Here is a 16,759-nt window from a genome sequence, read left to right as displayed (position 1 = left end):
CCTGGTTATTCGAAAAAGATTCAGTTATAGAAATGACAACTTTCAGATCATTCTATACATCTCCCAGCTTTGCATTTGGAGTGAAATGAATTATTTTATTATTTTATTTCAAAACGGTCAGAGAGGAGAGTAATTTCCCTAAGAACCGCCCGCCATGGTGCTTGAGGAACTCCTGTCTCTCAGCCCTGCCCCTTTCAAGGAGAGTTTGGGTGTGGGGGGAGCAGAGGGAAAGCGTTCTCTTCTCACGGAGGAAATTGGCCTCAGTGGCTCGCCGTACGCGAAGCCTTAAGCAGCGTGAGAGTTGGAAGAGCGAGGGGTTCGCCTTTCCATCCCTGCTGCGGGGCTTGCAGCTTTGTGGGTTGGTACTTTCATGCTCGCGGGATTCGAAATGCCACAATTGAGCGCGCCCCCCCAGATGTTGCGCCCGGTGCGGCCGGCCCCCCCTGCACCCCCCACGCTACGCCACTGGGCTCAATTTTGGTCGTAAGTCGAGGAGTATCTGTACTTACTGTCAAGAGAGCCACTTTGGTGTAATGGTTAAGGTATTGGCTAAAAACCGGGAGATGGGGGGGGGCTTCTAGTCCCAACTTGGGCACGAGACCAACTGGGTGATCTTGGAGCAGTCGTTCTCTTTCTGCCCTAGGAAGCAGACAAGGGCAAATCATTTCAAAGATTTTGCCAAGAAAATGGCAGGAGCTAGTTCACGCAGTTGCCAGGAATCAATCAACATTGACTTGAAGGCGCACATGCACCGTTTACACACAAAGTCATGTGTAAAACAGTAAAGTTGTTACTTTTCCATTTTTTCCCCAGGAAGTTGCTCTCCGGATAAAATGTATGTAAATAATTGCTTTGCACAGGTTTTTCCCAACAAATGAAAAAACACTGAACGCTGAAGTTGAACCATTTTACTTAGGAGAATATATTTTTAGAAATGTATATTATGTAAATCTATACCTGTGCTCGTATTTTGCTGACACTGTTACTAAATGTTTTCGCCGATCTCTTGCCAACCTAGAACAAATTTGTGTGACTTTCCCAGAAACAGTGGCTGGGGCTAGGACTGCAAATACGTTTCGCTTCATTTCATTATACTTAATCTTAACAGATCTGTATTCTCAATCATTCTTCGCTCTTCTGTTTAATAGTTTTCTCCTTCTGTCAGTTAAAAATATTGCCTTTGAGAAATTTCAGTGGAATGTATCCAAAAGAGTCATGAAGAAAGCTAGGCCTTTCAACCTCTTCTTGTCAGAAGGAAATGTGTAACCCAAGGAACAGGAAGCTGATAATTTCAGTGTCATACTTCCGACAGATGAAACTCTTTAAAAGAACTTCGAGGCATTGTTTACCTTAAAGAATCTTTTATTCAAGAAACAACGTACCAGCACTACATAGTTAAAGCCAAAAACTGAATCCCCCCCACACACAAAGTAGCAAAGCACAATTCCCTCTCCAGTTAACAGTCATAAATCACATTCCCCAATTAGCTTGAAGTGCAGGGCTTTTTCCCCAGCTCTCCAGCCCGCCAAATCTTTATCAGCTCTGGGTGCAATAACCTTGATTCCCACGGCTAAGTTATTGTTGTTATGACTAACTGGACTCTCATCCACATCCCCCCTCCCAGCATCATCTAACTCTAAAAGCGAAAGAAAAAAAGATGGCTACATTTCCATCTGTTGTCAAAGCAAGAACATCCGATGTTAGCAGCGTTGACATTCAGCCTCGCCGTTTTATCGGAGGAAGGAATTTATGATCTCTTTGTTCACATAGCATTGAAATCATAGTTTAGTATTCCATCCGGAGGCAAGCCACTTCATGTGATTATATGCTAATTTGAAATACACTGTATATCATGATACTTTTCTCTATTCCATTTCTGCCTAAACAACTCTAATCACCTCCCTTAGTTCAATATAAACTTGATCTTGTCTCCCACAAAGTAGTTACTGTCCTTTACAGTGGAATATATACCTAGCAAAAGGGCACCTTCTTTGCTGATGGGGAGGGGGTGTATCCTCAAGAAGAACTCGCCTTGACTCTAGCCATTGATGTTGTGTTTTCCTGACTAGATGTAGGCAGAAGAGACGTATTTATTTTTTTCAACACATTTGTGCAGTCTACTAAGTCAGTGCTCCCCATCCTGGGTGCCCTCCGGAGCTTTCAGCAATGACCCTGTTTGCTCAGAATTCTGGGGCTTGAAATCCACACATCTGGAAGGTGTCAGGTCAGAGAAAACTGCCTTTTATGCTTCTGCTAAAGCAGCGGTTCTCAACCTATGGGTCGCGGCCCCATTTGGGGTCGATCGACCATTTCACAGGGGTCGCCAAGCAAGGCTGTCCGCCATTTTTTCCCCCTTTTCTGGCGGGTGCCTTACCTCCCTTGAGCTGGGCCAGCTGGTGGTCGGCCTGCTCCGTCTCTGCCGCTTGCCAGCTACGCCTCGGCCGGCGCAGGGGGCGGAACCACGCATGCGCGGCGCTCCCAAGCAGGGAAAGTCCTCGACTTACGACTGGTTGGGTAGTCCTTGACTTACGACCGGTTTAGTCCTCGACTTACAACCGGTTGGGGGTCGCGGCATTAAAAAGGTTGAGAACCACTGTGCTAAAGCTCATCAACCAAACCAGGAACTAGTTCCATTTCTGCTTAACCTGGATATTCTTAAGTGCAATCTAAATCTACGGTTATTTAACACTGTCTCTGTTTACAGAAGAGTTCATTCTCACGTGGAACTTTTGGGCATAAAACTAGCTGCTATAGAACTGAGTCTTTTCGGCAGAATTTATCGCTCTTTACTGAGCTGAACTTTTTCACCTCTACGTGCATAAAGGGGTTTGGGATTTTATTTTTATTTTTTTTAAAGCTTGGGGGATGTTACTGTTCCCACTGCACATGGTAGCTCCTGACTTAATTAACTTATTATGCATCTGTTTGTATTTGTATGTGAGTGAGTGAAAAACAGGGCAATCAGGTACCTATCGAAGTGGTTTAGAAAGAGGAAAATGTGTGTGCTGCTGTGGTTTTAGATTTGAGCATTTGAGTTTAAACCTCTTATCCGTTATTAATATTAATAATATTGTAAGCCAGACTTAGTGTGTGTGCCAACACACCCTCTGTGTCTTGCAGTGATAGAATGAGAAGGGTGTGAAGAAGTCTGGATAGGCTAAGAGTAAAGGCTTTACTTATATTAAGACCAGGTTTTATTGCATAACAAAGCTGTGCTAAGGCAGTATGAAAAGGAAATCTGTTGATTACAGGTAGCTCTCAACTTAGGACCATTTAGTTAACAATGGTTCAAAGCCTTGCAGTTACTGTATGTGATTACAATTTGGGCGCTTGTCAACCTGCTCCTATTTATGACCTGTTGTAGCATCCTGCAATCACGTGATTGCAATTGTTACCCTTTTTTTGCCGATTTCTGACAAAAAGACAGCCATTGGGGAAGCTGGATTCATTTAACAACCATGGTGATTCACTTAACAACCACTGTAAAAATTGCCATCAAATTGGGTCCGACTTGACTTGTGATCGCAACAACTTATCGCAACCAATTCTTGTCCTAAGTTGAGGACTACCTCAAATGGATTGGTTCATTTATTCATCAATTTGATTTACATCCAGCCTTTGGTTCAGGAGATCAAGGTGGCTTACATAGCACAGCCTCTTCCCATTTTCCCCACACCAAGTCTGTAAGGTAAGCTAGCCTGAGATTTTGTGACTGGCCCAAAGGCACCCAGGGTACTTCCAAATAGAAGAAGGAAGCTTCAGGATTATATCCTAAAAATTTGGGGGGGAGGGGTTTGGATGCATATTTTTTATATCAGCTAAATCTATAGTACATTGCAAATAATGGAATGGCATCAGAATTCAATTAGTTATCTAAATGAATAGGGACCAAAAAATAACTTTATGTATGAACAAGGCACTCAATACATTTTGGGGGCTGATAGATTGTACAGAAAGTGGGCCTTTTGCTAATTCATCACTCACCCTGGGCCAACATTTTAAAAGCCTTATTGCATTATTCATGCTTGTGATTTAATGTCTGCTTCAGTTTGTTCCTTTCAAAGGCTGCAAACTTTCATATATTATTTCATTAGAACTTTCAGTGTTTATTGAATAAAGTGATATAGAAAAAAAGTTTACAACATTACGAAAAGGGTTACTTTTGGTCATTTATACCCCCCTCCCCAATATGCCAGATTTGGAAAATAGTAGATATAAAAACAGTTGGATCCTGCTATTTAAATCCATGTATGTCTGCATACAAACTATAGCCTGGTATACTATAATATGAGAATCTTTTATGACTCCAAAAATAAAGATTGTCTTTCACTAATGGGGGGGAGGACATTTTTGCCAATTATCCTGCAGTCCTTTTCACTCTTAAAAAAAAGTTGCACAAAACATTCTGCTTTCAATTCTACAGCATTTATTTACTAATAGTACTTTTTTATTGAATTAATAAAACTATGGGCCTAAATTGCAGTTGTAGGGAAAGGGCCGGTAGCTTGTGTCTTCACTAAATTAATTAATCTAGAATAAGCATCAAACTAGGAAATAACGTATTGATTCAAAGTCAGTAAATTTATTGCCTTGCAGTCAAATAGAATAACCAAAGAAAATGGTCAGCAGAAATAAGCAGATGACAGTCCCAGAGGTAGCAGAATAGCAGTGCCATCAAAATGACATTTTCCCACTTTTAATCTGAGGCATATCCTTGATGGTTACAGAAAGAAAAAGAGAAAAGGGGGGGGGGAATCTGATGATAAAATTCTTTGGATTAACTAAAAGAAAGTTATGGTTAAATCCTGAAGAAAGAAGTTTTGAAATGGCAAAGAAACTGCACTATAAAATCTGTGCTTTTCTGTCTTTGTTCTTCATATGAAATTTCATTAGCTGTTTCTTCATCAACTGCTTTAAAGTGATGTATTTGTATTACTGATAGAATCTCACTGGAGCAACATCCTTTGCCCAAAGGATGTTAAGTTTGCTTTTTGGGAATTCATTGTATGAATCCCTTCCCCCTAGTTATGAATGAAGGGGAGTTGGGATGTCTTAAGGAACTGCATGTGGCCCAGTATAGATGCATTGTTCCCTATATTAGATTCTAGAAAAATATTTGCCATCATTCAACAGGTTTGCATGTTTGCCTGACCAGAGTTAGCTACGGGAAAGATTATCAGTTTCTTTCTTCATCAATCTTGAATTAAACACAATCAGCATTGCAGGATTTCCTTTAAAGGCTCAGAATAGAAGGCCCTAGTTAGCATTAACCATAGCGAAACAGTGGAATCAGTGGTTTCATTTTGGTGTTGCCAACATAACAGCACTTTGCTTTCCTTGTCAGATAGCTCAGTTGTACACTCAACACTTACCAAAGCCTTTGTTGCCTCTTTCTCTAACTTTGCAACATGCAGTTTTCCTGGCAGTGCTAATAGAAAAGTTAAGTCCGTCTTGTATCTAAGCAACTAAATTACCTCAGAACAGTGGTAGGTATTCAGTGGAAACTTGTGTTGTCTTTCACTGGTGCTATGTTTGGAAAAGGCAGGAAATGGAAGTAATGTCTCCTCTTGTTTCTGATGTCTTGGACACCTCCCTGGAAGCGAGGTAAAAGCCCACCTTGCAGAAAGAAGTAAAGTTATTAAGAACACCATGAAGAATATTAGAGAAAAAAGTACCTTCTGCGGTGCAAGTGAGAACTTTTGGGGAGCTTACCAGCGTTGACCCGGCTAAGTGAAATTATTGTTGCCTAGACCTTGGTCAGCAATCTGTGCTTTCTTCATTTGCATCACAAAATGTTCCATGCTTTTGAACGCAGCATCTTTTTAAAAAAATCTATTTTTCCTGTTTTGTGTTTAATTTTAAAGAAATCTCAGGCTCGACTATAAATTTTCGATAGCTATAAAAAGGGTATTTGGCTACCTAGCTTCCAGTACATTGATCAGTAATGTCTGAATAAATCATTCAGTGTAACTATATTCAGATCTGCATCATCGTATATGCTGACTTTAACAATTGATATATAGATGTTTTGTTTTCTTCTGTTTGATGCAAACTGCCAGCAAGTCCCCATAGTATATGTAGCATTCAATTGTAAGAGTTGAACAAGTGGATCAGTGGTTGCAATTAATCTCTGAAACTGCAGTGCATTGCTAAATGCTGCTCAATGACTCCTATCACATCGTGTGTACAAAATAATGGCAAACAATTAGATCTCAGCCTGCTTATTTTGAACAAGCCAGTAAGAGTGACTTTATAAGCAAATCTGTTTTCCTGAACATGATTACTCAAGATATTCTGGTAGAAATCACGGGTAATATTTAAATTTTCAAAATGTTGTAATATTTAATTGCTTTAACCTCTGGGGAATATTATAGTGTGGTAACTGCTGTTCAGGGAGCAAAAAGTAATTTGTTCTTCAAGTCATGCTGACTTCATTAGCAACAGCCTTAGCACTTTGCCCTGCTTTATTGCATAAAATCTGATTGACTGCAGTATTATTCCAGTGGAGCAATATTACAAGTAAATATAAGTGCTTTAATGTATTAAATTCATGTAAAAATGCAACAAGGAATTTTTAAGATTATGATAGTTAGCCGTTTCTTATCATTTAAAGAAACAGAAAACCTTGAATATTTATGTGTATTTCAACTGATCATGATGGCTGATCAATCAATCACACATTGTGCTAGGCAGACAATTTTAACAAAAGCATTTGTCTTAGGGTTTCATCTTTCCATCAGTAACTTTTCTTGTTGAAAGTTAAGTGTATTCAGAGGGCTTCATGTTGACTTATTGGTCAAATTTATTTATATTTTAATGTAACGCATGTTTTTTAATTTCTGCATTATTGCCATGATATCGCTGTAGTAATTTTTAATTGAAAGCATGTTATTTCATAAATACCATTATCTTTTTTGTGACAGAAAGAACTATGCAACATGATACTTGATTGTTGTGCTCAGCAAAGAACATATGAAAAATTCTTCGGTTTACTAGCTGGGGTGAGTTGCCACTTTTCACATCTATATCCCTTGCCATTCCATACCCCTTGCTATGTCTTTCATAAAGAGGGATCATTTACAAAATGTTTTTCAATATCAATTGGGAACTTTTCATTAATGACTTGTAGTTGAAAAGATGAAGCAGATAATGGCATCTTGAATTGCACAGTTTATTAACATTACAAAATAGTATCAAATACGTTGAGAAAAACTAGCATCTTCCCAGATGTTTTTTTTTAATATGGAACTTTGAGGATGTGATTTCAGTAAAAAAAAAAAAAGATGTGACTTTTGCTTCTGTATATGTCACTTCCAAGGGGATTCCTATTTTTCAGTACGATTCCCACATTGTAGGCTTAGTAGCTACAATAACCATCAGAGCAATGCTGTATTTGTGGCAAGGTGATCTTTGACAGTGAGGTCAAAGGGGAGAAGTAAAGCTAAAAGTAATCCTTAAGAGCAGGGGTCTTCAAACTTGGTCCTTTTATGACTTGTGGACTTCCAACTCCCAGAATTCCTCAGCCAGACACACTGGCTGAGGAATTCTGGGAGTTGAAGTCCACAAGTCATAAAAGGGCCAAGTTTGAAGACTCCTGCTTAAGAGGGTCTGTGCCAGCCTATCTTAAGACAAGTGATTCCAGTGATGGTCTTTCCAGTGGTAATATATAACTGTGAAAGCTGAACACTGAGGTAGAGCGAGAAAAAGAACATAGATACCATCTTATGGTCTGTTTGAAGAGAGTGAAAAAAAATCAGTCCTAAACCAAATAATGATTGTTTCCTTGGGGTGACTGTCAGCAAGATGATACTCAGATATTTGGGGATGTGCACAGATGATGGCCTAGAAAAGTTCCTTTGCCTGGCAATGTTGCCTGGCAAAAGATGGCTGGATGGAACAAGATCACTGGAATGTCCTCTCCGCTCTCCAAAATTCTCCCGCTAACTATTAGTTAAATTGTCTTCTTTTTATGTTTAGTTGTCTTTAGAACCAAACTAGTAATGGAAAAGAAACCAGTATGGTAGTCCTTGACTAATGACTGGTCACTTAATGACTGTTCAAAGTTACGAGGGACCCGCCCCCCAAAGTACTTATGACTCTGTTCCAATGTTCTGATGGCTAGCCCTCCTGTCCTGCGCACAGTCATATGGCCACTTTTTGGGCACTCAGCAACTTGCCCACAACTGTTTGCATCATCCCATGGTTACGTGACTGCGATTTACAACCTAGCCTTGGTGGCCCAGTGGTTAGAATGCCGTATTGCATGCTAACTCTGCCTATAGCCAGAAGTTTGATCCTGACCGGTTCAACGTTGACTCAGCCTTCCATCCTTCCGAGATTGGTAAAACGAGGACCCAAAGGGTTGGGGGGCAATATGCTGACTCTGCAAACCGCTCAGAGAGTGCTGTAAAGCACTGAGAAGTGGTATATAAGTCTAAGTGCTCTTGCTATTGCTATTTTTCCTGAAAACCAGCATTTTCTTCTGGTTTTTGGCAAAAAGGCCCATAGCAAACAATGAGTTTGCTTAATGATTGTGGTGTTTGTTAAGACCACAAACTCACTTAACTGCAGTGATTCGCTTAATGCCTGCAGCAAAAAAAAGGGTCATAAAATCAGGATGATCATGTGGGTGACCCGCTTTATGACTCTCATGACTTAGGACCGTAATGGGCAGGCTCCATTACGGTCATAAGTCAAGGACTACCGGTGGTTTTCCTTTTTAATTTTCTTGGTCTATTTAGTCCTAGCACAGTCCTGAAATCTGTTTTTTTTTCCCTCATTCAGTTTTCTTTGCTGTGCTTTTATTTTATATTTAGCGCTTCTGTATGTTGAAAAAAGAATACATGGAGTCCTTTGAAGCAATTTTCAAAGAGCAGTATGATACTATACATCGGTTGGAAACGAACAAGTTGAGGAACGTTGCCAAGATGTTTGCTCATCTTTTATACACAGATTCGCTTCCATGGAGTGTATGTAACCAACATTTGTAGCCTTGCACTATCCATTGAGTTTTGTATAGCTTTTTTTTTTTTTTGAACTCCTACAGATGTAAGTGGAATTATTTCCAATACATATTGAGAGTGAAGAATCACATTGACTTTCAAGTCTGGCAAGGGACATGAGTGCTTTGAAAGAGAGGATTTCTTGAATTTAGGAAAAATTGAGATAGTTTGTTTGCTTGGAATCCAGACTTGGCTTAACTGATAATGTGATTTATGTATGTATGTATGTATGTATTTATGTATGTATGTATGTATGACTATATTAACAAATATTTATCACGAGGAATATGCTACCACTCAAGGAAAATCAAAATGCATTAGGAAACAAAGGAAAATGAGTTTATTTTAAAGAGGAAAATAATATTTGGCATTTAGTTATCCCTTCTGTTTGTAGGTCCTTGAATGCATATCTCTCAGTGAAGAAACTACAACATCATCCAGTAGAATTTTTGTTAAAATATTCTTCCAAGAGCTTAGTGAATATATGGGACTTCCTAATCTTAATGCAAGGTTGAAAGATGAGTAAGTAACCAATCATATTGTAAATTACTTTTCTAATACCTTGTTTAGGACTGTTTATAATTTTATCAGATTGTTAAACATTAAAGTTGATAAGTAACACCCAGTTCTCAGAGGGATTTAATATATTTTAATAAAAGGTAAAATCTCCCTTAAAGCCCTAATAACTTACATGGATATATCCATGTTGTTTTCTTTAATAACAAAGTGAAAAGAGTTTGACATTGCCTTCTTGTGGGATTTGGTTTTCAACTTTCAGTTTGTAACACTCTTGAAATTTCTCATGTACTCCCATCCAAGTGTTAAACCTGCTTATTTTTATTGAGACCAGCAAAGGCAATGTTTCCCAACTTTAACAGCTTTAAGATATATATGGACTTCAATTCCCAGGATTCCTTCAGCCAGCATGCTGGCTGGGGGAATTCTGGAAGTTGAAGTCCACACATCTTAATGTTGCTGAAGTTGAGAAACACCAAGTCAAGGTAAAAGTAAAAGATGTCACCTGCTGTGATATATTGTAATGCTGCGGTAGTAAGAGTAACTCTTCCTGTGTAATATAGAATCCAGTAAAAAGATGTGACTTTTGCTTCTCTCCCAGCTCTTTTCCCAGTCATATACCGAAGGGGGAAGGGTTGTCCCCACTTTTCCCCTCATCTCTCATATTCTGTTTCAGGCACCATCTGCCATCTCCATTCATCATCACTACGAATCCTTTTGTTTCTTTATTGGGTGGCGTTGCAATTCTTGCATGGCACCATATGGGGGCAGGTGGCAGCATCACCCAGTAACTTGATTACACCCCCTGTGGCTGCCGATCTGAAACAAAAGTAGGAGAGATGAATGTTGATAAAGATCATTTCTTTGCGTGCTTCAGAGATTTGTTTTTTTATTTGTTTGGGGTTGCAAGGAGCAACGGGTCCATTGAATGCTATTAATATTATTGCGCTTGGCTCATTTTGAAGAAGATAAGACGAACAGTGAGCCCAGAATTACAGTCGTAAGTCATGCCAGTCTGAAAAGCGGGTTGCCATGTGACCACACCCAATTTTACCAACATTTTTCCAGCGGTTGTTAAGCAACCACTGTAGTTATTAAATGAAGCCATTGTATTCAGTGGCCATTTTTGGCCAGAAACTGTAAGTAAATGCCAGTTTCTAGTAAAAAAAAAACAAACAAACTTGTAAATTGTCATTACATGACTGCAGGATGCTGCCCAATAACCATAAATGTGGGCCAGTTGCCAAATGCCCCAAATTCAATTATATGATGGGGTGGGGGGGCATCAGTACTCTGAAACCAGGTTGTAAGTAGTTCTGAGGAGATCTGTTGTAACTTCAAACGGTTATATGTTAAGGACTTTCTGTAAATTATGTTTCTTTAAAGCAAAGGGGCAAAGTAAAACCTAACACAGGGCAAAAGTTTGCCCTTCCTCTCCAAATACAACCTTCATCTCGCCTGCCATCGTGATTTCAATATTGTCCAGATTTCTGGGTTATAAAGTGAATTAGCCCTGACCTAGCAGGACTTTATAGTAGCATCAATTTTAATTAATTGATGAGGTTTACCACTGATCTGGTATTGAATAATGAGCAGCAGATCAACCAGATCAACTCATACCTTCTTCTACCATCAGAAGACCTTATATGGGATGAATCAGTCTAATGTTGTTTAAATGGCATTTTGTATTACGTGTCTAAAATATTTTTACAGAAAAATAACACTAATTTTATTGAGCATAATACCGTTGGGGAAAAAATAAACATTTAATATAGTTTTTTTTCTCAAAGTAGTTGTCAAAAGACTTTAAACACTTGTTTCAGTAAGAAGTAAATTGAAGAACAGTCTAATTCTAGAGCAATTGCTTCTTCGCAAACATATATTTATTACTTTAGATCAGTGGTGGCGAACCTATGGCACGGGTGCCAGAGGCGGCACTCAGAGCCCTCTCTGTGGGCACGCGTGCCATCGCCCCAGTCCTAGGCCTTCAGCTGGGTTTTATAAAACCTTTTCGCTTTAGGCCTCTGCCACTGTGTGCAAAAAAAAAAAAAGGTTCAGTCAATCAGTCAATTTCAACTTCTCGCGGGGAAAAAAGATCTTGCAAAGTTTGAATTGATTGATTGAAATTTTTAGTCCCACCCAGTTTGCCATTACCACCGTAGCCACGCCCACCCAATGGGCCACACCCACCCGGCACCCGACAATGCATAAGTGGGTTTTGGGTTGCAGTTTGGGCACTCAGTCTCTAAAAGGTTTGCCATCACTGCTTTAGATGGATAGCAGCCTTATCACAAAACCTCTCTTGATAAAGCTGATACATTGGTTAATCTAACAACACCAGCCTCTGTAAAGAAAAAGCTTCTTAACTCATTGATCCTGTGCAAGTACTAAAGAATGTTGTTGTTGTTGTTTTTTGCTTTATGCAAAAATATATACCGTATGTCCATTTTACTTTGAAATTAGCAAAATTGATACATGTTGTGGACCATTCTGAGTGAAACAGAGACCGGCCAAAGTAAAACCCAGATTGTTTAGGTTGATTTGGTTCTCTTCTCTGTGACATATACAGAAGGCGACATATACAGACATATGTTCTGTAAATAGCCCAGAGTCACCCTATCGGGGAGATCAGCAACATATAAATTTAATAAATAAATAAATGTACACTCCTACCCATGCCTTTTTCTGTTTCCTCCCCTTAGCCACTGCTGATTTTCAAGCACTGCATTTCCTCTCAAGCTCTCCTCATCCAATCTTTCACATACTTTTCTTCCCTGCTTACACCCACACAATGGACACAATTACAAACACCTCTGCTTCCTAGGGCCATACGTTCCTGTCACAAATTTTCTTACAACTTCATTTAATGATTTTTTAAAAAAATTCTTTGTGTTGTACTCCTTCAGAATGTATGCTCCCAGTAAACTGTGTATTTATTGAAAAAATCACTTTCCCATCCCATCTGCCCGTGAAGGATTTTTAATTTAGTAAGGTACAGATTTCTATAGTAGCAAATCTTGTGTAAATTGAGCTCATTGTTTTAAATATTTCTAAACTGGGATCAAAATATGTTTGTGTGGAGCATTTGATATTCTCAGTCTTAGAAAGGATTGTTATGTTTGTTTTTTAACAGAACCCTGCTACCGTTCTTTGAAGGATTATTACCACGTGATAATCCAAGAAATACTAGATTTGCAATCAATTTCTTCACTTCAATTGGCCTTGGAGGACTGACGTAAGAAATTGTTTTTTAATTTATGTATGTACATATATATATATATATTTAAGAAGTTCCTGTACATTTGTCACATAATATAGATTTTGGATCTGACCCTATGTATACTAGCGAGTGAAAATATATTCAAACTTTGCTTCTGATGTCCCTCAAGATATCTATGGGAGACAAATGCACAAGCAAGGCCTATAATTTGAAACCCAGTACATCTGTGCACAACTCTGTGAGATCAGTATTGCGACAAATCTGACAATCCAACATTTTATGTTGGCCTTCATGTGCTGGTTCTGCTTAAACACTCTTACTAATGCGGGCAACTTTTTCATCATTGGAGGCTGTTTTTGTTTACCTTGTGTTTTTTTCAGAAGTTAAAAGTCCCCAAAGATGAAAATATGGAAAAAAAATCCACACTGCAGATCCTGAGTTGTGTTATCAGTATTAGGTAGAGATGCGTTCTCACCAGACATGAATCTGAGGAGAAGGTATCACCCAAGCCAATTTACATGTTGGCATTGAGTCTACAATCTCAACAAGAAAATTAATTTTGGATGGAGTTGGGTTGCAAGCGATTAGTAAAGTAACTTTTATCAATTCAGTAAGATTTAAAAAAATTTAGAAATACAAGACAGGGTACAACTCAAATACCACTTAAGTTATTTTTATATGTTTTTATATATTTTATGCTTTGTTAAATTTGTTTCAATAGTGATGAACTACGGGAGCACCTGAAAAATGCACCAAAAATAATAATGACGCAGAAGCAGGATGTGGAGTCATCTGATTCCTCTTCAGAATCAGATACATCCGATTCGGAGGAGGATTCCAGCAGCAGTGAGAGCTCAGGATCCTCTAGTGGGAATGAATCCAATTCTGACAGTATAGACAGCAGCGGCTCAGGTAAAGTTCTGTCTTCAGTCCATCAGTTTCCTTTAGTGATGAGCCATTTGTTCAAGCAGGGCTGCCTTTTTTTACTTGAAGGTAATTTTAGATGTCTAAAATCTGCAAACATTGCAGAGTAATAAATCACCTAGCTAAAAATGTGATGGGTTAGGCCAGCGGTTCTCAACCTATGGGTCGCGACCCCATTTGGGGTCGATCGACCATTTCACGGGGGTCGCCAAGCAAGGCTGTCCGCCATTTTTTCCCCTTTTCCGGCGGGTGCCTTACCTCCCTTGAGCTGGGCCAGCTGGTGGTCGGCCTGCTCCGTCTCTGCCGCTTGCCAGCTACGCCTCGGCCGGCGCAGGGGGCGGAANTCACCCTCACCTTAGTTAGAGGATTATGAGTTTTCACATATCAGGTTATTTAATTTCAAAGTATGAAATGCATATGGAAGCAAGAAGTCTTGAAAAAACATTCCTGTTCTTTAAAATGCAAAATCCACAAGGATGGGGAAGAGAAAGTGAAGACTGATATGACAGAGACAACAAGGACACAAGTAACTAATTTTCCCTTTTAACAGACTCTACACATATTTATAGTAAGTCTTCGAGTCAATTCATTTGGATTTATCCCCAACCAAAAATACAAGTGTCCTTGGGTTACAACCACTTGTTCAGCAACTTTTTAAACAATGGTGCTAAACAAGTGGTACTTACAACTGATTCTCTGAGTTCCAGCCATTTTTGTGTCTCCCCAGTGATTATGATTTCCAATATTCCTGTCGGCTTCCCAAGAACAAAGTCAATGGGGAAGCCAGTTGGAAATTTCATTCACGAGATCCTTGCCTAACAACCTGTGAAGTCCCCTGTTAATGACAGCAACTGGGACTGCCATCACTAAGCAATGCAATCATGTGACATTGTGCTTTATGACCACATTGCCGTTTTAATCTGAGGACTATCTTTTAAATATTTTGAAATTGCAACTTTACTATAGCTTTTTAATATAGTTAGCTGGAGAAAATTCTGCTATGATCCATTCTCTTGATTGATTCCCACAATTGCAGATTTATTGCCGTCTGAAATTCACTTCTTTTTCATCATCTTTAAAAACACTCTCTCATACACAAAAAAGTAATAACGTACACCAATAACATACTTGGGAATTATGCAAACGAAATACATTCAACATGCACAGTGAAAACGCCATGGTGGAGCCCCTCAGGCATTGCTAAAATAGAAGAGCTTTATTTTGTTTGCCTTTCTTATTAATTAAAGATATGATGCAGTTCTTTTTGGCATATATATGTGGCTCTGTAGAAAATATTAATAGTTATTTTTAGATTAATGTAATGAAGCGCAGTGCAACACAGCTGATTTTACATTTTATTACATATTATCCTGCTTTGCTAAGATTTATTACCATATATATATAATATGAATTTGTTACTTTACTTGGAGACCATATCAGAGTGTCGGCTTTCTCTGGTAAACCAGATAGAATCACAACTAGATCAGCTAGTTCTACTTTATTGTAAAGCTACATTGATAGAATCTTGCAAGTTTAAAAACACTATTCTCTCCCCATCTCCTTTCTTGCCCAAGAAACTAAGGAAGGTCACTTCTGAGCCTCTTGCCCACTATGCAACTGAAGGCTATGCTGTCTCTTACTGATCATTCTCTAGGCAGCATTTCTTTCCTTCGTCTCCCAAGGTCTTTTATCACATTCTATTGCATGGATCATATCTGCAGTTAATTGTTGGGGCAGCTGATAGCCCAGCATGAGTTTCTGCACTGAAAAGGGCTTTCAAGTAAATTAGCTATATGGATGAGGTCAAAGGCAAAATACAAATAATCCTCAATTTACAATGGCAGTCCCCGTTCCTGTTGTTAACCAAATCCCAGTTTTAAAACTAGGCAACGTCCTGCTAGTTTCCAATGACCAAATGCTGTGAGGAAGCCGGCTGGCAGTTGCAAGTCCCAGGTCAGCAGGCAAGTAAGTGCAGTCAGTGCTTGATGGTAAAAGGAGATGCATGAGGATTGCGGATTAGTGTGTGTGTGTGTGTGTGTGTGTGTGTGTGTGTAGGGTACATGAGAAACATTTGTGTCAGAGAGAAGCGATGGGATACATGAGAGGTGTGGCACTGGTCAGGGAAGGTATGGGGGATGCACAAGAGGTGCAATGCAGGTCAGGGAGGCTATGAGAGGATATGCAAAAGGGCATGGGCTGTGAAGGGTGTGAGGTGTGAGAGAATGCAAGAGGCATGACAGGGACAGTGAAGATGTATGTGAGGGATGGCCAAGGTCAGGCAGTGTGCATAATATGAGCAGTTGTGCAAGCAGCACAGGTCAGGGAGAGTGTGTGTAAGGGAAGACACAGTGCAGGCTGGAGAGAGTGTATGAGGGGGGTTGTAAGTGGCACATATCGGGGAGGGTTGCATAAGCAGGTGCACAAGGGTGCAGGGTTGGAAGGGTGCACAAGGGAAGGTGTGCAAGGGCGCAGCACACGTTAGAAAGTGCAAAGAGGTGTACAAAGAAGTTGTGGCAAGGATTCAGGGAGGGTGTATGAGGTAAGAGTAAGTGGCTGGCACAGCATGAGTGCAGGAGGGAGGTGTACAGGTGTGGGAGACTTAGCCCAGAAACTTGCAACATTCCCTGCCAAATAAAGGTTGCCAAGCACCCAGATCAGGTTCATACAACTGAAGAAGTTCTGGGAGGTCTGAACCTCCAAGAATTGGTTGTAAACACCATTCATTTAATGCTGTTTTAACTTTGAACAGTCACTGAACAAACGGTTGTAGGTCAAGAATGACTGGTATTTTAATTCGCCTGGCATCCTTTGCTTGCCCAAGCTGCTCCCTGCTTCCCCAGCCTCTCTACACTCAGGCAGCACCATGGCCTGCTTCCCTCAATCTCCCTTGGCTCTCATGCCTCTCCTGGCTGTCCTCTACTTACATGGTCGGTCCCATGCTTCTCTGATCTCCCTTCAGTAGTTCGGCATGGCATCCTCTTTCCCCCAGCCCCCCTTCATTCTAGCATGACCTTTCCCAGCTCCTCCACCTCCTGTGCCCCCCCTAGGGCACTCTGCCCACCTTACCTGGGACTCCTGCTATTTCCAGTTAACAAGT

At 39.9% G+C, this 16,759-nt stretch overlaps 1 protein-coding gene across 1 annotated transcript in view; it reads left to right on the top strand.

The window, feature by feature from the left end:
• The window catches only part of CWC22 (CWC22 spliceosome associated protein homolog), a 51,100-nt gene that overhangs the window by 32,161 nt on the left and 2,180 nt on the right, over positions 1-16,759 (top strand). Inside the window, exons 15-19 of the mRNA XM_015826921.2 lie at positions 6,924-7,001; positions 8,817-8,969; positions 9,397-9,524; positions 12,652-12,753; positions 13,460-13,650. Coding sequence (XP_015682407.1) covers positions 6,924-7,001; positions 8,817-8,969; positions 9,397-9,524; positions 12,652-12,753; positions 13,460-13,650 — 652 coding nt within the window. The remainder of the gene's footprint in view (positions 1-6,923; positions 7,002-8,816; positions 8,970-9,396; positions 9,525-12,651; positions 12,754-13,459; positions 13,651-16,759) is intronic.

This window comes from Protobothrops mucrosquamatus, unplaced genomic scaffold (assembly GCF_001527695.2).
Source record: "Protobothrops mucrosquamatus isolate PMUCROS unplaced genomic scaffold, P.Mucros_1.0 scaffold3383, whole genome shotgun sequence".
In the NCBI taxonomy this organism is placed as follows: domain Eukaryota; kingdom Metazoa; phylum Chordata; class Lepidosauria; order Squamata; family Viperidae; genus Protobothrops; species Protobothrops mucrosquamatus.
Note: the sequence above shows the minus strand (reverse complement) of the source record. Positions and strands in the feature narration are given on the sequence as shown.